Genomic DNA, 22,356 nt, shown 5'->3' with positions numbered 1-22,356 from the left:
GCCAGTTAAAATCCCGTTGGCCCCTAAATCATTCCCGTTGCTATGATGATAAAAATATTTAGGTAAGGAATGAAAACAATTAAGCAGCCTCTCTCCAGGGAGGACAAAAAGATAAAATCATGAAGGGGAGTTCCTTCCATTAGAAAAGAAGAGAAAATTCTCTTTAATATTTACATAACAGTTGGCTCAAAGCCTTGACCTCCTGCTGCTGCTTCTGGGGAATGGATGAGATCCATCTCTCTCCAGGCAGGATGGGCCGAGTCATGTGAAACTCAGACTAAACAATGGGGCAGCTGGAGCAGCGGGTGAGCCCCAGGGTGGGGAGGCCTCCAGCTCCATGGGCAGGGTCTGAGCCTTGCTAGACCTTTTGAAGCCCCTTTGTGAATTTCCATGGTGCATTTTTATCTTTTGTCTTGTTTAATTTGATCATTATCTTATCCGTATGATAGAGACTGACCTGTTCCTTCAGTGACTCTTTATTACCTATGCAACAGAGTCCAAATTTCTTAGCTTGGGACTGAAGCCGCTCTATGGTCAAGCCCTTATATACTGTGTAACTGGCCCAAGCCTCCCTTCCTCTCTAAAGCCTTTCCTAAGTCCATCTCACTCGCAAGATAGAACTGCTCTCTCTCCTTAGTGTTTTAAATTGATTTGTATCACTACTCTCTCAGCATCCGTAATACTTTAGGGCTTATATATATTTACATGTTTTATCTTCTCCCCTAAGCCATGGACCCCTGAAGGCAGAGGCTGCTATATTCAGCTATGTAATTCCAACACTTACATGGTACCTAATAAATGTTTGTGAATTACAGCTATATACTCAGACACACACACACATATATATTACCTATCTGTCTCTGGATCCAAAATGTAATCACTAAATACTCTTAGTTTGGGAATGAGCACTTTGAAGAAGCACAAATCATCTAAGAAAGGTTGGTAGGGAAGTTTTGGCTTGATGTAATCTAGATGATCATTTTCCTTTTCATAAGAGTGGCATGGGTGCAAGTGTCCTGGGTACTGGAAGTGTGGATGAGGTGTGACGAGGCTGGCAGCACTTGCTATCTCTATAAGCTAATCATCCCACCAAGAGCAGGTAGGCTCCACTGCATCATCTCTCCCCAGCACGAGGAGGGACCTCTCAACCAGGCCAGCTCTGACTGGGGATGGGGATGCTGGCAGAGGTGCTTGGGCCATCACTGTTCAGGGCCACTGGGTGGCAGAGACCTGGCTGAGGATTCTCTGATCCCACCACTGGTGAGTCATGCCAGCATCCATGAGTCTTGATGCCACCTGCTCTGCTCCCTGGGGAGCTCCTGCTGACTCATCTCAACCTGCTGAAGGGAGGCCAGACAGGCCTGAGTTAAATGGCTCCTCTGCCATGAGCAGCTGTGAGACCTCCAGCAAAGCTCATTGACCTTTCTGAGCCTCAATTTCTACAGATCTAAAGGGAGGATAAGGATATCCACTTGCCAGGATTATTTCGAGGATTAAAGGAGGCTTATGTGCAAAGAAGCTGGGATTTTCTACAGACAGAACTCTGTGCCTTTCCTTCTTCTTCCAGCCCTTCTCTGCCCCATCCCCTCTCTTCCTTTCCTCTCCTCTTTCTTCCTTCTTAACAGTTTTTTTGACTCTTTGGTATGTGCAAATTTGTGCATTATTTACCGCAACTAACATTGGTTGCAGGCATGCTGCAGAATGACTTAGTGCATTGCTGGAGGAAGGATCAAAGATTTAAAAACCTGGTCCCTAATCTAAGACAGCATTATTAATTGCCCACCAGTGTCCACCAGCGTGCACTCTGTGTGTGTGTGTGTGTGTGTGTGTGTGTGTGTGCACTAGCTCTTTAAGTTGCCCTGCTCTCTGGTGTGGCCGTCTGGCCTCTGCAGTTAGCCTGTGACAGCTCCCTCCTTGTGGCATCTGAGCTAGGCCACCTGGGACAGCCCAGCTCTGCAACTTCCATGTCATCACTACTGCTGCTGAGCCTGATTCTGGCTGGGTCTGGGGACCCAGTGGACTGGGAGCAGACTGTGTTTCGATTGTTTTCCAGGACACTGTGCAGGCAAAAGAGTGAGGATAAAAGGAGGTGAGGAAGGGGAGGTGAGGGGCCAGGGAGTCAAGCTTAGTGTAGACAGCTCCTGGGCCCAGTGAGGGAGAAAGGAATGAGTTACTGTCATCCTTCCCCCACATAGGCACCCGCTGTCTAGGAGGCCTGGAGAGCCCTGGGTTCATCCTCTTCTGGAGACTTTTCACCCCAACGCATGTCTATGTGTAGGTTCTGCTGCCTCCTCTGTGCTCACTGGACAGTGATCTGTGCTCCCAAACCTGGAAGATATGGGTGCTCAAAAACCTGAAATGGCATTGCCACAGGAAGGGATGTTAGAAATCGTTTACCTGAGTGTTTCCAAAATGTGCTCTGTGGACCACTTGGTCCATGAGCTCCTAGCAGGTATCCTGTGGGCAAATGGGGTCTTTGGCTCAACATGCCTGGGAAAGGTTGTGTGCACTGCTCCCCTCTCACCAGAGTCAGCATCCACACTGGGCCAGTGAAGACGCCGAGGAGCCTGCACTGCTTTCACCTGCATGATACATCATTTTCTAAACAGACTTGCGAATATTTGTTGGGACTATTTATTGCATTTTTGCCACACTGCTGTTCTGAAGATCAGTGTGGGCCATGCAGATACAGTCAAGCCCTTTATTTCATAGATGACGGCCTGCAAGCTTGAGTCACCAGGGAGAGTTCTCACTTTTGGACCAGGCTTCTGCCGTCACTGCTTCTGTGAACTCCCAGCTCATCTCCCCCACCACAGCCCCAGGACTGCCAGCTCCTCTGGCAGGTGGACTTCCCACTGAGCTCGCATCCCCATAATCCTCCCAGGGAGATCTTTGGGACCTTTCTGCCAACCCCCAGGTGGAGATGGTGCAGCCTCAAGAAACCGCAGCCCCAGGGAGTACCTAGGTGACCCCAGCACCTGGCGTGCAGTCTTTAACCTCACAGCTGCTGGTCCTTGGAGTGACAGCTGAGCTGTTGGGAATCTTGGAAAAACTCGCCTGGAAGGGAATGGTTAACCAGTTAATCTCTTTCTGTTACTCTGTTATTTTGAATTATGGCTACTCCTCAGGAAGTGTGCAGAAGTAGTGCAATGTGGAATGTTTGTCTACCGCTGCACGCAGTCGTTGACACTGGAAGATAGGGAGGTCTGAGCACTTGACCCTCAACGCTTGGAGTCAGGCACAACAGAGGTGCCATTATCAGCAACATTTCCACATAAGGGAGGAGAACACGGAGGCCAGAGGGGTCAACCAAGTTGTTCAAGGTCCTGGGACCAGGAAAGGGGAGCTGGGACCCAAAGCCGGGGAGCAGAGCTCTGCACCATGGGGTATCCTGGTCACTGTGACTGGAAGGATGAGATTCACTCATATTTTTGGATCAGGTCCATTTGTTCTAATACTGCACCCTGGAAAATCAGCACTTCAGCCGGTGCCCTGGCTGCTGGGACAGGCTATTTCTAGAGGGACATTTCACCCTCCCTTTTGTTTTGTGCAGCTGGTGCTCCTGTAGGGAAAGGAAAGCTGGTCACTGTCCTTCCTCCCTTGGCAGGCTTGGGAGCCGCTTGTACCGGCTGTGCTCTCTGAGAACTGGCCCCCACAGGAGCCAGAAATGAACCGTCCAGGCCCCATCAGAGAACAGAACATTGCACAGGTGAAAAGCAAGCCCTGGGTGGCGTTTATCTTCCCCTAGACAACTACAGTAATACTGTTGGACTCTGAATGCTCGGTTACATTTCAAATTTATTTCCAATCGTTTTGAGCTGGATCAATGGGAGACAAAGGTACCTTTTAGCTCTGGCACCTGCTGTTCCCCCCAAATGTCAAGGACTGACATTTGATGCCATTATCCCCAGTCAGCACACAGATGACTTATTTCCTTGCTTCCCCAGCCCCGGGTACCCCGGCACCCCCTCTCCCTCAACAAGGACTTTCCTGCCAGTGAGCTGATACTGTCCTGCACTACCCAGGGGGCCCCATGTGCCCAGATTTTCTCCCACCTCTGCGAAGCAAAGGGTGACCTCTGAGGTGGCCACCGCCTCCCTGGGTCCCTGGGAGAGGCCTCTTGCAGCACGAGTCCTCCTCCGTTCCTCCCTGGGCAGGCACCTAGTGTTTCCAGGTGCATATCTCGGGAAGGAGCAAGTGTTCTCTCTGTCTGCCTGGTGGTATCAGTAGGGGTGCTGGGCAATGGGGTATGTTTTTCCTGATGGAGCTGGAGGAGGCATTCAGGGAAGTGAAGTCTGTTGTCCCTCAAATAAAGTACTCCTTTCTGCTATTGTCACCAGCATCTTGGAGGGCAGGGTCGCCCTGCAGGGCTGCATCTGCACTCTCAGCAAACTCCGTGCCCTTGGCCTCGTTGGTGTGGTACGTGCCCTTGTGCCGGTACATGTAGTGCAGCAAGACGAACAGGAGGCAGACTAGGACGATGGCCACAACGGCAATCACGCCTGCAGGTGGGAAGAGGTGCAAGGGTCAGTCTGAGGCAGAGGCCCTGGGACCTGGGATGGGGGTCAAGACCCACAGGAGTTGTGTGAGGACAGATATGCTGCCACAACCAAAACAGATGCTCCTTGATTTATGATGGGGGCCAGGTTCCTGTAAGTCCATAATAAGTTAAAAAATACTGTAAACGAAAAATGCATTTAATACTCTAAACCTACTGAGCATCAAAGCTTGGGCTAGCCTACCTTAAGCAGGCTCAGAACACTTACATTAATCTAAAGTTGTGCAAAATCATCTGACCCATATTTTATAATGTAGTGCATCATACTATATATTGCCACCCTGGGAAATGGTCGAAGTTCAAAATTCAAAGTATGGTTTCTACTGAATGTGTTTGCGTTCACGCCATTGCAAACTCAAGAACTCATAAGTTGAATGATTATACATCGGAGACAACTGTACCAACGCCAGACAGGCCAGTTCATTCCTTCCCCATGCTTCACCGGCCTGTTGTGTGCTGGCCCTGTAACCTGTGCCTTCCTAAAATGATCCTCCTCTCCCCTTCTCTCCTCTCCTTCCTTCCCTCCCTCCTCTTTTTCTTCCCCACAGTTCTGCTACTAAGCATTCTGCAAACAGTCTAGAATCATATCCCAGGACTGAACCTTGTTTGGATATTTTCCATTATAAAACCAGGAAAGTCCCAGAAAACAGGGCAGAGCTGGTTGCTCTATGTACACTATACAGGGGCAAAAAAGATGAGGCTATTAACTGTGCTTGGGACAGGTTGTGTGGTTTGTGTTTTTCAATGGCCTGATGGCTGCTCCTCACCCTACCCTGCTCCCATTCCCTCCTGGGGAGTGAGGACTGCAGCGAATCTGCAGGAGGAGCAGGACTTGGCCACACAAAGGACTGAAGTGGGAGAGGGTAACGCAGAGGATGGCAAGGTGCTGGTTATGTGTGGGTGGGGGAGCAATCACCCCTCACTTCTGCTGGGACTCCAGAGGGGTGGGGAAATACAATGTGAGGCGGCTGAGGAGGGGTCAGATCACTCAGGGCCTTGAGAGTGATAGGGCAGCAGTCTCATGGGGCGGGGCTGTTTTGAGTTTAGGCATTTACTTTTAAATTGCAGAACAGGTGTCTGACTTTTCTTAGAATGCCTTTTCTTAGGTTTATTTGGAGGCCTTGGGGAGGGACTGCTGAAGAACACGGAAAGTCTGAAACTGCTCCCAAGTCCCACCTTTATAGAACAATTTCCTAAACTTCCTACTGCCTTCAGGGGAACACTTGTGTCTGCATAATGTTAATAATACCATCTAATTAGCCGGGTGTGGTGGCGGGCGCCTGTAGTCCCAGCTACTCAGGAGGCTGAGGCAGGAGAATGGCATGAATCCAGGAGGCGGAGCTTGCAGTGAGCTGAGATAGCGCCACTGCACTCCAGCCTGGGTGACAGAGCGAGACTTGGTCTCAAAAAAAAAGCTCAGTGGTGCAATGAGTTGGAGAATGCCAGGTTACACAGAGTCCAACAGGTGTCTTTGACTGCTTGCTGCTGCTGCTTTTTCTTTTTAAATTGTACATGTTTCCTGAGTTATTAATAAACTGCTGAGAAGTGTGGATCTCAAAGAAGGTCGCAGAGCACATAACACCTCCCAAACTTGGTTGTTCTTGAAACACAGTTTGCAGTCACAGCCATGACCCGTGGGGAGCCACTTGCTCAGGGTTCAAAGCAAGGCAAAGGCAGGCTCAAGTTTCCTTGAGGATGGAGGGTTGGGGTACATGGACCCAGGGCAGAAAATAATGTGGGATAAGGGAGGTGGGGGAGAAGTATAAGTAGCCTGGTCAGTCTACCCTCATCCCACCTCCACCCTCAACCTCCCTCACCAAAGCTGCTGCCTCTCCAGCCCCTGAGTTCCTGTGAGTCAACAGCCCTGAGGAAGGCTGATAAATATATATACAGATATGTACCATGTACCTATGTATGTATATTTACTAGACCCCTCCATTTCACATACAAAACCACCTCTGAAGGAGAGAAAAAATGTCCACAGCCACCCCTGCCCAAGTCCTTAGATCAGTTCTACCTGGATGTTTTCACCAAGGCTGCCCACCCTGGCTGCTTGAAGGGCTCTGTGATGACAGCTCACCTGCAATGATGGCAATGTCCGTTGTGGTGAGGGCATAGGTCACTCCTGGATAAGGCCCTGTGAACAGAGGACAAGAATCTGAGGTCAGACAGGAAGACTCTCCATGCCTAGCAGCACCTTGTCCCAAGCTGCATCCTTTATTCAGGTGTGAGCAGCTCTGTAAATGGGCCCAAGTAAACAGGAGCAGTGTGGTGTACCCACTGAATCCTAGCAGAGGTGCCCAGACCAGGAACCAGGCTCTGCCTGGTCTGGGATGGAACTCAGGTCACTCCAGGCCCATGCGAGTTCTCTGCTGTATGCCTGCACTGAGGGTGGTGCCTCCACCTGGTAGATGCTCAACAGTTATCTGTGGTGTGTATGAAGGCAGGGACTCTTGTTGTGTTTATGACAGAATGTTTGTGGAGTATCTGATGCTTACACCAGGGGTCTCAGTCCACTTTGTGTTGCTATAGCTGAATACTTGGGTAATTTATAAAGAAGAGAGGTTTATTTGGCTCACAGTTCTAGTGACTGGGAAGTCCAAATTGGGCAGCTGCATCTGGTGCGGGTTGCATACAGCTCCCACTCATGGCAAAAAGCAGAAGGGGAGCAGACATTTGCAAAGAGACCACAAGGTGATATAGAAAGCAAGAGAGTTTAGAAAGGTGAATTTGGTTTTATAACAACCTGCTCTCAGGTAACTAATCCAGTCTCGTGACAGAAAGAACTCCCTCCCTTCCTCAAGGGAGTATTAATCTATGCATGAGGGATCTGTTCCTATGACTCAAATATCTCCCACCAGGTCCCACCTCCCATCACTGCCACATTGGGAATCAAATTTCAACATGAGCTTTTGCAGGGTCGAACCACATCCAAACCATAGCGCCAGGTGTTGCTTTAGCTGTCTTCTATCTACTGTATCATGCAGTCTTCACAGCCATCCTACGAGGTGCCTGGTGTTATTGGCCCATGTCACAGGAAGAACACCAAGGCTCCGAGATGTGATGTGCCCATGATCACACAGCTCATCCAGTGTCAGGTCAGGACTTAGCCAGTGCTCTTGCCTCTGGAGTGGACGTTCTCTCTTGGAGAAGCCCTTCCCGGGGCTCCTGTCTGAGGAGTCGTTCCTGAAGCCCTCCCATAGGTCTTTCCATTGACTGTCCTGTGGGAAGGACCAGTCTATGACACTATCCAAGTTACTGAATGCATTTTTTCACAGCTTAATGGCCTGGCCAAAGAGGGCTGGGATATGTAGGACATCGGAGACCTGCATGTTTCCTAGAGTTACTGCACGGAATGCCTTCTCTATTCTGGGAGATGATTGTGAAGAAGGATTTACTGGATCACAGAAATATCAGTGTGAACATAGGAAATCCCATGTTCCCATTACAATGGCTCTGCATAATAAAACAGAGAAGGATGCTTCATAATAGTCATTTCCACTCAGAAAATCACTTTACATATAGTGCTGTGAGGTCATTCTCCCCAGTGCAGCTGCCAGATGCCTCCCTCTTATAAGAAACCAGTTGCTGGTATCAGGAGTCATAGTGGGTGAGGGAAAAACAGACTCCTGGCTAGGGGTCCACAGTAGGAAGCAGGTGGGCCTAGGTAGGGGTGTCTCGGGCCATCAAGAAGCGTGAAAGTGGGGAGGAAGGTAAAACAAGGCATCGAGTCAGCAAAGGCACTCAGTGAACACACCAGGAGTCAGGGCCTGGGGAGCCAGGAACCAGGCAGGGTGGAGGGTCCAGCATTCACAGTGCTTCTCAGTAGCAAGACCTGAAGCAGGAGCCATAGCAAGTTCAGGTGGGTGCTGGACTTTATTATAGAGTGTGAACAAGTGCAGCCTCCAATTTAGTATCTAGCACCTAGTAGGTACTCAATAAATATTCACTGAATGCATGAGTAAATGCATGCATATATAAATGAATGGATTTAGTGGTGGGCTTCTAGACTTTTCTATTCACCAAGCACCTCAAAGTTCAGAAAGAAAGAATAACACCTTGCTTAAGTAGGCATAGATGGTTATAGAAGCTCAAATATCCAGAACTGCCCTCAGAAATTTTCCAGCATGTCTTTTGACAATTTGTCCAACAGAGACAGGGTTAGAAGAGACTGTTATTTCCTCTTCCTTTAAAACAACTAATAATTGCTTACTAGGTGCCAGGCGCTGGTCTCAACATTTAATGCATTTTAACTCAGTCCTTGCAACAGTTGCAAGAACCTTGCTTGGGGCTTATCCATTCTAAAACTATGAAAGCCCCAGAAAACAGGGCAGAGCTGGTTGCTCTATGTACACTATACAGGGGATCAAAAGATGAGGCTATTAACTGTGCTTGGGGCAGGTTGTGTGGTTTGTGTTTTTCAATGGCCTGATGGCTGCTCCTCACCCTACCCTGCTCCCATTCCCTCCTGGGGAGTGAGGACTGCAGCGAATCTGCAGGAGGAGCAGGACTTGGCCACACAAAGGACTGAAGTGCGAGAGGGTAACGCAGAGGATGGCAAGGTGCTGGTTATGTGTGGATGGGGGAGCAGTCACCCCTCACTTCTGCTGGGACTCCAGAGGGATGGGGAAGTACAGTGTGAGGCAGCTGAGGAGGGGTCAGATCACTCAGGGCCTTGAGAGTGATGGGACAGCAGTCTCATGGGGCAGGGCTGTTTTGAGTTTGGGCATTTACTTTGAAGTTGCAGAACAAGCCTCTGTCTTTTCTTAGAATGCAGGTTTATTTGGAGGCCTTGGGGAGGGACAGCTGAAGAAAATGGAAAGTCTGAAACTGCTTCCAAGTCCCACCTTTATAGAACAATTTCCTAAACTTCCTACTGCCTTCAGGGGAACACTTGTGTCTGCATAATGTTAATAATACCATCTAAGAAGAAAAAACGCTCAGCAGTGCAATGAGTTGGAGAATGCCAGGGTACACAGAGTCCAACAGGTGTCTTTGGTTACTTGCTGCCTCTGCTTTTTCTTTCTTTTTAAATTGTACATGTTTCCTGAGTTATTAATAAGCTGCTGAGAAGTGTGGATCTCCAAGAAGGTCGCAGAGCACATAACACCTCCCAAACGTGGTTGTTCTCGTAACACAGTTTGCAGTCACAGCCATGACCAGTGGGGATCCACTTGCTCACAGTTCAAAGCAAGGCAAAAGCAGGCTCAAGTTTCCTTGAGGATGGAGGGTTGGGGGGCATGGACCCAGGGCAGAAAATAATGTGGAATGAGGGAGATGGTGGAGAAGTGTAAGTAGCCTGGTCAGTCTACCCTAATCCCACCTCCACCTTCAACCTCCCTCACCAAAGCTGCTGTCTCTCCAGCCCCTGAGTTCCTGTGAGTCAATAGCCCTGAGAAAGGCTGATAAATATATACACAGATATGTATGATGTACATATGTATATATATTTACCCAGGGCTAGACTCCTCCATTTCACATTCAAAACCACCTCTGAAGGAGAGAAAAAATATCCACAGCCACCCCTGCCCAAGTCCTTAGATCAGTTCTCCCTGGATGTTTTCACCAAGGCTGCCCACCCTGGCTGCTTGAAGGGCTCTGTGATGACAGCTCACCTGCAGTGATAGAAGTGTACATTGTGGTGGGGCTGTGTGATAAGACGTCACCTTCAGTGGTGGTAATGTGCATTGTGGTGGAGGCGGAGGTCATCCCTGGATCAGGCCCTGTGAACAGAGGACAAGAATCTCAGGTCAGACAGGAAGACTGTCCATGCCTAGCAGCACCTTGGCCCAAGCTGCATCCTTTGCTCAGGTGAGAACAGCTCTGTGAATGGGCCCAAGTGGACAGAAGCAGTGTGGTGCACCCACCGACTCTTAGCAGGGTGCACAGACCAGGAACCAGGTTCTGGTTGGTCACTGACTGGGATGGAGCTGTTTGAACCTAAACCACCAGGTCATTCCATGTCCATTCGAGTTCTCTGCTGTATGCCTGCACTGAGGATGGTGCCTCCACCTGGTAGATGCTCAACAGTTATCTGTAGTGTATACGAAGGCAGGGACTCTTGTTGTGTTTACGACAGAATGTTTGTGGAGTATCTGATGCTTACACCAGGTGTCTCAGTCCATTTTGTGTTGCTATAGCTGAATATTTGGGTAATTTATAAAGAAGAGAGGTTTATTTGGCTCACAGTTCTAGTGGCTGAGAAGTCCAAATTGGGCAGCTGCATCTGTTGAGGGCCTCATACTGCTCCCACTCATGGCAAAGAGCAGAAGGGGCGCAGACATTTGTAAAGAGACCACAAAGTGATACAAAAGCAAGAGAGTTTAGAAAGGTGAATTTGGTTTTATAATAACCTGCTCTCAGGTAACGAATCCAGTCTCGTGACGGAAGGAACTCCCTCCCTCCCTCAAGCAGCTATTAGTCTATGCATGAGGGATTAGCCTCGATGACCCAAATATCTCCCACCAGGTCCCACCTTCCATCACTGCCACACTGGGAATCAAATTTCAACATGAGCTTTTGCAGGGTTGAACCACATCCAAACCATAGCGCCAGGTGTTGCTTTAGCTGTCTTCTATCTACTGTATCATGCAGTCTTCACAGCCATCCTACGAGGTGCCTGGTGTTATTGGCCCATGTCACAGGAAGAACACCAAGGCTCCGAGATGTGATGTGCCCATGATCACACAGCTCATCCAGTGTCAGGTCAGGACTTAGCCAGTGCTCTTGCCTCTGGAGTGGACGTTCTCTCTTGGAGAAGCCCTTCCCGGGGCTCCTGTCTGAGGAGTCGTTCCTGAAGCCCTCCCATAGGTCTTTCCATTGACTGTCCTGTGGGAAGGACCAGTCTATGACACTATCCAAGTTACTGAATGCATTTTTTCACAGCTTAATGGCCTGGCCAAAGAGGGCTGGGATGTGTAGGACATCGGAGACCTGCATGTTTCCTAGAGCTGCTGCACGGAATGCCTTCTCTCCTCTGGGAGATGATTGTGAAGAAGGATTTACTGGGTCACAGGAATATCAGTGTTAACATAGGAAATCCCATGTTCCCATTACAATGGCTCTGCATAATAAAACAGAGAAGGATGCTTCATAATAGTCATTTCCACTCAGAAAATCACTTTACATATAGTGCTGTGAGGTCATTCTCCCCAGTGCAGCTGCCAAATGCCTCTTTCTTTCTTTCTTTCTCTCTTTCTTTTTTTCTTTCGTTCTTTCTCTCTTTCTTTCTCCTCTTTGTTTTCTTTTCTTTCCTTCTTTGTTCCTTTCTTTCTCTCTCTCTCTCTTTCCTTCCTTCCTTCCTTTCTTCCTTCCTTCCTGTCTTCCTTTCTTCTTTTCTTTCTTTCTTTCTTCTTTTCTTTCTTTTTTTTTTTTTTTCTCTACTTTCTTATAAGAAACCAGATGCTGGTGTCAGAAGTCATAGTGGGAGAGGGGAAAACAGACTTTCCGGCTAGGGGTCCACAGCAGGAAGCAGGTGGGCCAAGCTAGGGGTGTCCGGGGCCAGCAAAGAGCTTAGACGTGGGGAAGAAGATAAAACAAGGCATCGAGTCAACAAAGGCACTCAGTGAACACACCAGGAGTCAGGGCCTGGGGAGCCAGGAACCAGGCAGGGTGGAGGGTCCAGCATTCACAGTGCTTCTCAGTAGCAAGACCTGAAGCAGGAGCCATAGCAACTTCAGGTGGGTGCTGGACTTTATTATAGAGTGTGAATAAGTGCAGCCTCCAATTTAGTATCTAGCACCTAGTAGGTACTCAATAAATGTTCACTGAATGCATGAGTAAACGCATGCATATATAAATGAATGGATTTAGTGGTGGACTTCTCGGCTTTTCCAATCACCAAGCACCTCAAAGTTCAGAAAGAATAACACTTAGCTTAAGTAGGCATGGATGGTTATAGAAGCTCAAATACCCAGAACTGCCCTCAGAAATTTCCCGGGTGAAGACAGCATTTCTTAATGACAGTTTGTCCAACAGAGACAGGGTTAGAAGAGACTGTTATTTCCTCTTCCTTTAAAACAACTAATAATTGCTTACTAGGTGCCAGGTGCTGGTCTCAACATTTAATGCATTTTAACTCAGTCCTTGCAACAGTTGCAAGAACTTGCTTGGATCTTTTCCATTCTAAAACCATGAAAGCCGCAGAAAACAGGGCAGAGCTGGTTGCTCTATGTACACTATACAGGGTGAAAAAAGATGAGGCTATTAACTGTGCTTGGGACAGGTTGTGTGGTTTGTGTTTTTCAATGGCCTGATGGCTGCTCCTCACCCTACCCTGCTCCCATTCCCTCCTGGGGAGTGAGGACTGCAGCGAATCTGCAGGAGGAGCAGGACTTGGCCACACAAAGGACTGAAGTGGGAGAGGGTAACGCAGAGGATGGCAAGGTGCTGGTTATGTGTGGGTGGGGGAGCATTCACCCATCACTTCTGCTGGGACTCCAGAGGGATGGGGAAGTACAGTGTGAGGCAGCTGAGGAGGGGTCAGATCACTCAGGGCCTTGAGAGTGATGGGACAGCAATCTCATGGGGCAGGGCTGTTTTGAGTTTGGGCATTTACTTTGAAGTTGCAGAACAAGCCTCTGTCTTTTCTTAGAATGCAGGTTTATTTGGAGGCCTAGAATGCAGGTTATTTGCTGAAGAATATGTAAAGTCTGAAACTGCTCCCAAGTCCCACCTTTATAGAACAATTTCCTAAACTTCCTACTGCCTTCAGGGGAACACTTGTGTCTGCATAATGTTAATAATACCATCTAAGAAGAAAAAACACTCAGCAGTGCAATGAGTTGGAGAATGCCAGGGTACACAGAGTCCAACAGGTGTCTTTGGTTACTTGCTACCTCTGCTTTTTCTTTCTTTTTAAATTGTACATGTTTCCTGAGTTATTAATAAGCTGCTGAGAAGTGTGGATCTCAAAGAAGGTCGCAGAGCACACAGCACCTCCCAAACTTGGTTGTTTTTGAAACACAGTTTGCAGTCATAGCCATGACCCATGGGTAGCCACTTGCTCAGGGTTCAGAGCAAGGCAAAGGCAAGCTCAAGTTTTCTTGAGGATGGAGGGTTGGGGAGCATGAACCCAGGGCAGAAAATAATGTGGGACAAGGGAGGTGGTGGAGAAGTGTAAGTAGCCTGGTCAGTCTACCTCATCCCACCTCCACCTTCAACCTCCCTCACCAAAGCTGCTGTCTCTCCAGCCCCTGAGTTCCTGTGAATCAATAGCCCTGAGGAAGGCTGATAAATATATACACAGATATGTATGATGTACATATGTATATATATTTACCCAGGGCTAGACTCCTCCATTTCACATTCAAAACCACCTCTGAAGGAGAGAAAAAATGTCCACAGCCACCCCTGCCCAAGTCCTTAGATCAGTTCTCCCTGGATGTTTTCACCAAGGCTGCCCACCCTGGCTGCTTGAAGGGCTCTGTGATGACAGCTCACCTGCAGTGATAGAAGTGTACATTGTGGTGGGGCTGTGCGATGAGAGCTCACCTTCAGTGGTGGTAATGTGCATTGTGGTGGAGGCGGAGGTCATCCCTGGATCAGGCCCTGTGAACAGAGGACAAGAATCTCAGGTCAGACAGGAAGACTGTCCGTGCCTAGCAGCACCTTGGCCCAAGCTGCATCCTTTGCTCAGGTGAGAACAGCTCTGTGAATGGGCCCAAGTGGACAGAAGCAGTGTGGTGCACCCACCGACTCTTAGCAGGGTGCACAGACCAGGAACCAGGTTCTGGTTGGTCACTGACTAGGATGGAACTGTTTGAACCTGAACCAGCAGGTCACTCCAGGTCCATTCGAGTTCACTGCCATATGCCTGTACTGAGGGTGGTGCCTGCACCTGGTAGATGCTCAACGGTTTTCTGTGGTGTGTATGAAGGCAGGGACTCTTGTTGTGTTTACGACTGAATGTTTGTGGAGTATCTGATGGTTACACTAGGTGTCTCAGTCCATTTTGTGTTGCTATAGCTGACTATTTGGGTAATTTATAAAGAAGAGAGGTTTATTTGGCTCACAGTTCTAGTGGCTGAGAAGTCCAAATTGGGCAGCTGCATCTGTTGAGGGCCTCATACTGCTCCCACTCATGGCAGAAAGCAGAAGGGGAGCAGACATTTGCAAGGAGACCACAAGGTGATATAGAAAGCAAGAGAGTTTAGAAAGGTGAATTTGGTTTTATAACAACCTGCTCTCAGGTAACTAGTCCAGTCTCATGACAAAAAGAACTCCCTCCCTTCCTCAAGGGGATATTAATCTATGCATGAGGGATCTGTCCCTATGACTCACATATCTCCCACCAGGTCCCACCTCCCATCACTGCCACATTGGGAATCAGATTTCAACATGAGCTTTTGCAGGGTCGAACCACATCCAAACCATAGCACCAGGTGTTGCTTTAGCTGTCTTCTATCTACTGTATCATGCAGTCTTCACAGCCATCCTACGAGGTGCCTGGTGTTATTGGCCCATGTCACAGGAAGAACACCAAGGCTCCGAGATGTGATGTGCCCATGATCACACAGCTCATCCAGTGTCAGGTCAGGACTTAGCCAGTGCTCTTGCCTCTGGAGTGGACGTTCTCTCTTGGAGAAGCCCTTCCCGGGGCTCCTGTCTGAGGAGTCGTTCCTGAAGCCCTCCCATAGGTCTTTCCATTGACTGTCCTGTGGGAAGGACCAGTCTATGACACTATCCAAGTTACTGAATGCATTTTTTCACAGCTTAATGGCCTGGCCAAAGAGGGCTGGGATGTGTAGGACATCGGAGACCTGCATGTTTCCTAGAGCTGCTGCACGGAATGCCTTCTCTCCTCTGGGAGATGATTGTGAAGAAGGATTTACTGGGTCACAGGAATATCAGTGTTAACATAGGAAATCCCATGTTCCCATTACAATGGCTCTGCATAATAAAACAGAGAAGGATGCTTCATAATAGTCATTTCCACTCAGAAAATCACTTTACATATAGTGCTGTGAGGTCATTCTCCCCAGTGCAGCTGTCAGATGCCTCTTTCTTATAAGAAACCAGTTGCTGGTGTCAGGAGTCATAGTGAGTGAGGAGAAAACAGACTCCTGGCTAGGGGTCCACAGTAGGAAGCAGGTGGGCCAAGCTAGGGGTGTCTGGGGCCAGCAAGGAGCTTAGACATGGGGAGGAAGATAATACAAGGCATCGAGTCAGCAAAGGGACCCAGTGAACACACCAGGAGTCAGGGCCTGGGGAGCCAGGAAGCAGGCAGGGTGGAGGGTCCAGCATTCACAGTGCTTCTCAGTAGCAAGACCTGAAGCAGGACCACAGCAAGTTCAGGTGGGTGCTGGGCTTTATTACAGAGTGTGAACAAGTGCAGCCTCCAATTTAGTATGTAGTACATGGTAGGTATCAATAAATAGTTACTGAATGCATGAGTAAATGCATGCATATATAAATGAATGGATTTAGTGGTGGGGTTCTAGACTTTTCCAATCACCAAGCACCTCAAAGTTCAGAAAGAAAGAATAGGCTGGGCGCGGTGGCTGAAGCCTGTAATCCCAGCACTTTGGGAGGCCGAGACGGGCAGATCATGAGGTCAGGAGATCGAGACCATCCTGGCTAACCCAGTGAAACCCCGTCTCTACTAAAAAATACAAAAAAAACTAGCCGGGCGAGGTGGCGGCGCCTGTAGTGCCAGCTACTGGGGAGGCTGAGGCTGGAGAATGTTGTAAACCCGGGAGGCGGAGCTTGCAGTGAGCTGAGATCACGGCCACTGTACTCCAGCCTGGGCGACAGAGCGAGACTCCGTCTCAAAAAAAAAAAAAAAAAGAAAGAAAGAATAACACCTTGCTTAAGTAGACATGGATGGTTACAGAAGCTCAGATACCCAGAACTGCCCTCAGAAATTTTCCAGGTGAAGACAGCATTTCTTATGACAGTTTGTCCAACAGAATTGGGTTAGAAGAGACTGTTATTTCCTCTTCCTTTAAAACAACTAATACTTTCATACTAAGTGCCAGATTCTGCTCTTAACATTTAGTGTATTTCGACTCAGTCCTTCCAATAGTTCCATTCCATAGGAGTTATTTTTAGCCCCATTTTACAGATTTGGCAGCTGAGTCCCAGAAAAGTGTTATTTTCCCCGGCTTGTACAGCTACCTTGAGAGTCAGAAGTCAGTGATTTGAAGCCCTGGCAGCTTTGAATCAGTGTGTTTTGTCTTGCAGCGCACTGCCAAGTGGAGAGCCTTGGTAAGCTGCTTTCCATTTGGCTTGAACGACTTGGGGTGCATTTCTTGGCTTGTTGTTAGGGACCTTGTACCCACATCTGTATACTGGGAGACTATACACACTTTCAGCAGGCCGGCCAGGCTGGGGGACAGGTGGGGCCTGAGACCTCTGGGGCATTGCCACTTGGGCCTCCCAATGTGGGCTCCCTCCATGCTTATGCCCACTGAGGAGCATGGTGGGCAGGAAAGTCCCTCAGCTGGAACCACTCCCTCCAGGCCCCACGTCCTCCAAGTGTGTGGAACTTGATTTACACATGTCTCCCGATGTGACAGACTCCAGGGAAGTGGCCCTTCAGCCTGACCAGAGCTGCTGCTATAGTAGTAGATCATCGTTAGCATAGAGAGGAAGCTTGAGGCTGTCTGGGAAGGTGCAGACGCTGTGAGACAGCGGTTCTCAAAGCATAGTCTCTGGACACACAGCATCCTCTGGGAGCCTGTTAGAAATTCTCAGGCCCCAGCCCAGACCCACTGAAGAAAAACACTAGGACTGGGTCCCAGTAATTACTATAGTAGATTCTGACGCATGCTGTAGGCTGGGAAGTGCTGGTGTAAGGAGGGCTTCCGGAAGTGGTGACATCAGGCTTGGTCCTTTAAGAACAAATAGGACTTTGCTGCACAAAGCATAAAAGCATTCCAGGCAGAGAGCTCAGCATCTAAGGCAGCTCTCCACACTTCTCAGCTTTCTCCCCAGTGTCTGCTTGCCATCCACGGCTCCAAGGCTCCGGAAGCTTCTGGAGATGGCGGGGTGAGAGTCCCCCTCGGTGCACTCCCTTGCCCTGTGCTCATTCAGCTAGCATCAGTGATATCAGGTCTTTGGAGAAGGCTGGCTGAGTGAGCTCAGGTCCTGCCCAGAAAGTAGGTGGTTGTCTGCATCCAGCTTAAGGGGCCTGGGATGAAAGCCTGCCCCTTGCTGGAGCTGAGGGATACTTCTGAGGTTGGGATTAGTTTCATGCTGAGCTCAGCAACTAGGATGAGGGTGATCTGCGGGCAGCCTTGGGGGTGGGTTTATGGCAGAGTAAGGTGTTAATTACGGCTAAACTTGGGTCTGGTATCAGAAATAGACAATTCCCCAGCACAGCGATTGGACAGACATGAGAGGACTCATTTTTTGGAAAGACCCAAGCATCCTACTTTTTTTCTTCCTAGCCCTCCTCCAGGTTGCAATGTCCCCTGCTGCCCCCTGCAACACCCCTGCCAGACAGGAAGCTCCACATGTTCGGGCTTGTGTTGCTCACAACTCTATACTCAGCTTTGTACTGGGTGCCTGGCACTGAATGACAACTGCTGAATGTTTGAAAGCCTTCTGCAGCCTTCACTATGTTCTAACTAAACTGCAGCCTTCACTATGTTCATCTTTGTGGAGCTGGGAATGGTTTTTCATCTAGAGAATTTGCCATTGGCTGCAGTCATCCCTACCAACTCTCTGTGTCCTCAGAATGTCAGCTGTCTATTCTCTGGCGGAAGGCAGCCACCCCTGGAGGCAGCGGGGCACACATGCACAACCCTGAAGTGCGGGCAGTGCTCTCTGCTTCAGTTGGCAGCTTGAGTGCAGCTATTGGGGTGAAGGACCTCAGCTGCAATAGATTCTCAGGGGGCAGTGTTTTTCTGATGTGGATGGAGAGCAGGGGTCAGGTGCTAGCCCTGAGGATGGAAGTCACGCTCCTCTGTTGCCACCAAGAGCCTCTCTTCTCTTGCATTTTCAGATGACACTGTGCTAAAAAGTTATTTTTTTTTCCTGCATGGGCTGGTCTTTACATTTCCGTGCCCAACTCCCATGGCTCCCCTCCGCCATAGGCGTTGTTGAAGGAGTTCCCCTGTCTTCCACTGTCCATCTGGTCCAGCAAAGAAGGAAGAATTCAGGCACAGGGTGAGGGCTTGAAGGAGGGGAGTGAGAGTGAGGATGGCTTCAGACTAGAACCCCCAAGCGTTCTGGGAGGAGGAAGATGATCTCAGCCTCAACATCATGACAGGAAATGTAGGTTTTTCATGGGGGACTTGGAGACGTCCTACAATGACAAACCTGGTTGGTGACAGTAATGCAGCAGCAATGGCAGCGTCGACTGCTTGACAGTTGGCCAGGTGCTGTGCCAGTTACCCAGAGTGTTCAATTGGGAGGAACTTACGGGCCTGGTTAGAAAAGTCAATTTGCCAGGCCGGGTGCAATGACTCACACCTGTAATCCCAACTTTGGGAGGCTGAGGTGGGTGGAACATCTTAGGTCAGGAGTTCAAGGCCAGCCTGACCAACATGGTGAAACCCCGTCTCTACTAAAAATACAAAAATTAGTTGGGCATGGTGGTGGGTGCCTGCAATCCCAGCTACTCTGGAGGCTAAGGCAGGAGAATCACTTGAACCTGGGAGGTCGAGGTTGTAGTGAGCTGAGATCGCAACATTGCGCTCCAGGCTGGGCGACAGAGCGAGAATCCCTCTCAAAAAAAAAAAAAAAAAAAAAAAAAAAAAAAGTCAATTTACCAAGCACTCTGAAGCAGCAAGGCTTTATGCAAGTCTGATTTGGGGTTCAAGAGCCGGACAGCTATGGGGGAAGGAACAGTAACATTTGGGGGTATGGAAAGTGCTTCGCAGCTAGCACTGTGGGTTTTCTTCCTGCTCTAGATTCCTCAGCGTCCTTGCACGAGTGAAGTAGAAATCAGATGAGAGTTGAAGTACATGAGCTAACTTTTCTTTTTGGTAGGAAAGGTCAAATGCATTTACTTGCCCTTGATGGCTGGCTATTATTGCTTCCAGAAAAGATGCAGCGTACAGGCTCTAGGGTCTCAGAATTAAGTGCCCCCAAGAAACAAATGAATAGCTTATTACCCACCCATCCATTTCTCCTAGAAGCCAGTCGGTGTTGGCTGAGCAGTTAGCATTTATTCAGCCCTAGAGTTGCAGGGAAGAGGAGAACATGGTGTGTGTCCCCAGGAAGCATCTGACTTGGCTGGGGAGGTGCAAAATTCAGATTGCCCACAGTCTCTTTGTGATGAAGCATCAAAATGAGCATTGACGAGGTGCTCGGGAGACTTGGGGAGACACAACCGTGAGACTGAGCCCCAGGACCCTAGGATTCTGTGGCAGTAGGGGTGCTCATCATTGTGCTGGTTCATTCTTTCCTTCAGCAAACCTTTCGTAGCACCTCCTACACTCCAACTATATGCTCTATCATTAAGGCCAAGCTCCTGCCGTCAGGAGCACGCTGTGTAACCGACAAGGACAAAAGCATGTGGGTAAGTTGGGAAAAGGTTGCTTTCTGTTGGAGCCCACAGATCTTCAGTGTCCTCAGGAAAGGCTTCCTGGAAGAGGTGGCCCCAAGTCTGTCCTGAGATGGTGGGTGGGCAATGCCAGTGTGGTAGTGGGCATGGTGGTGGGAGACATACATGAAGGGAAGGCCGTGATGACAGAGTGGTCAGTAAGTTTCTGGGTTGGGTGGAAAGCCTTCCTGGATGCCTGATCACCATGGGCTCCAGGGACTTGCTGGGTGTAAGCTATGAGGTCTTCAATCTGCCTTCACTCTCAGGCATGGCCACCCTTCCCATCTGTGCAGAAAGCACATGTGCATTCATCTGGTCTTGCAGATGGAATACACAGGTGAGGTTGATGTGAACTTGACCTGCCTGTTCAGAACGTGTCTGAAAGTCTCAAGGTCAATATGATTGCCCTGAAGGTCCATATGGGTGACCTTACAAACAGTCCCCCAACAATCCCCAGGGCTGCCAAGGTGCTGTGCAATTTAGCTGTACTGCTTTGACACTCTATATAAGACTATCCGCAGTGCTTTCCTCCTCCTAAACCTTATCCAGTCTTATCTGTGGCTACGGTACCAAAACACCACATGGATGACAGGAATGGACCCGTGCAGGCTGCACTGCACCATCTGGATGGAAGTGTGGAGACCTGCAAGGGTGGGTGTGGAGGAGATGTGGCCTCTCTGCCCTGGAGAAGACAGTCATTCCCATGTCAGTAAATTGGGATGAAGCAGAGACTCAACACTCAGAAGGCAGAGTCAGCAAAGGACATCTGTTCCTTACGTACATCTTGGAGTCTTACTGCAGAACTTTTCGTACCTAGTCATTTGCTTTTGGGATGTGCTCCCAGGAGGGGAACTGGAAAGAAAGTGAGGCTGCCATGACTTAGAACTTGATATGTCTGGTTCCAAGGTTTTCTCTGTATAGATTTCCCTGTTATTCCCCCTGAGCCTTAAAAAAAATTTAAACAGAACGTTGCTTCAACACCATAACCAATCTGCCTCAGTTGAGCTACAATATCTAAGTAAAAGGAAAGAGTGTTTTTTCTTCATTGTGAGGCGACAATATGAAAAAGCGGAACCATTGACTCCTAAGTCCAGGATGCTGACAATAGCAGAAATCAGCAAGGCACCCTAAAGGAGGAAGAATCTGGGGATAAAAGCCTGGCTGAGAAAGGTGGAGTTACTCTTGTCACCTCACCACTGGGGAGAGGAACTTGTCAGCTGTGGATGGTGCAGCATTTGTAATTTATCAGGAAAGTGGCAAATACCTTTTTTTTTGGAGACAGAATCTCGCTTTGTCACCCAGGCTGGAGTGCAATGGCGCAACCTCCGCCCACCAGGTTCAAGTGATTCTCCCTGCCTCAGCCTCCTGAGTAGCTGGGATTACAGGTACCTGCCACCCTGTCTGTCTAATTTTTGTATTTTCAGTAGAGATGGGTTTTTCGCCATGTTGGCCAGACTGGTCTCAAACTCCTGACTTCACGTGATCCGCCCACCTTGGTCTCCCAAAGTGCTGGGATTACAGGCGTGAGCCACCTCACCTGGTCACAAATATCTTTCTTTACTCATGGCATAGATTGAAGGAAAGCAGAACCACAATTCCCCCAGCCTGACCCCCAGCGGACACACCCTGCTGGAAGATTTCTAGGGAAATCAGATTTGAAAGAGGCAGAAAGAGTGGGAAGGAGGTGATTCTAGTGGCTCTTATGTCTGGGAAGTTCCTGGGGCTCAGTCAGCATCTGGCTGCTGAAGATGGGTAGGAACTGGAGAGGGTGTCTGGGGTCAGCAGGCAACTGAAGAAGCTCAGGCTTAAGACAATGCCCAGATTGCTGAAAGGAGCTGAGACAATGTGTTCTTCCTGGAAGCAGAAAGCTGCCCTGAACAGTTGGCGGCTTCAGCACACTAGAAGGGCAGCCCCCGCCATGTAACCTCTGACTTGCCCCTGCATCTGCATCATGCTGAGGAATCTTCACAGCGGAAAGAGAACAGAGTCCTTAAGAGGGGACTGAAGGTGAGGGGAGAAGCAGGACATGCCATCTGAGAGTGAGTCAGCATCCAGGCTCGCAAGAACCCAACCCTGACAGAGATGGGGACTGGGCACAGTGGAGGACTCTGAGAATCTATTCCTTCTGCCTGTCCCCTGCCTGCCCCCATGTCTGGTGCTGGGTTTGGGGATTTGGGGCCCTTGTGCCAGGGTCTGGTCCATGCACATGCTCTTCTGCTCTATAGCTCCTGAGACTGCAGTCTTCTTGGCTTTGTTGTTGGAAAATTAAGCATGTGTTCCCAGCTGATCCACCTACTAGACCATT

General features: G+C 49.1%; 1 protein-coding gene across 5 annotated transcripts in view; it reads right to left on the bottom strand.

Annotated features, from left to right (window-relative positions):
• Positions 1 to 3,778: 3,778 nt before the first annotated feature.
• GYPC (glycophorin C (Gerbich blood group)) overlaps positions 3,779 to 22,356 on the bottom strand; it is a 45,451-nt gene continuing 26,873 nt past the window's right edge. The window contains exons 2-5 of one of the 5 annotated variants that reach the window (XM_030916484.1): positions 14,000 to 14,107; positions 10,174 to 10,281; positions 6,639 to 6,695; positions 3,779 to 4,502 (exon numbers count right to left, since the gene is read on the bottom strand). In XM_030916484.1, the coding sequence (XP_030772344.1) occupies positions 4,306 to 4,502; positions 6,639 to 6,695; positions 10,174 to 10,281; positions 14,000 to 14,093 (456 nt within the window). In that variant the 5' untranslated portion in view covers positions 14,094 to 14,107 and the 3' untranslated portion in view covers positions 3,779 to 4,305. The remainder of the gene's footprint in view (positions 4,503 to 6,638; positions 6,696 to 10,173; positions 10,282 to 13,999; positions 14,108 to 22,356) is intronic. The other 4 variants (XM_030916485.1, XM_010363470.2, XM_010363471.2 and 1 more) reach the window with 4 other exon arrangements.

Source organism: Rhinopithecus roxellana, chromosome 14 (assembly GCF_007565055.1).
Source record: "Rhinopithecus roxellana isolate Shanxi Qingling chromosome 14, ASM756505v1, whole genome shotgun sequence".
Classification (NCBI taxonomy): Eukaryota; Metazoa; Chordata; class Mammalia; order Primates; family Cercopithecidae; genus Rhinopithecus; species Rhinopithecus roxellana.
Note: the sequence above shows the minus strand (reverse complement) of the source record. Positions and strands in the feature narration are given on the sequence as shown.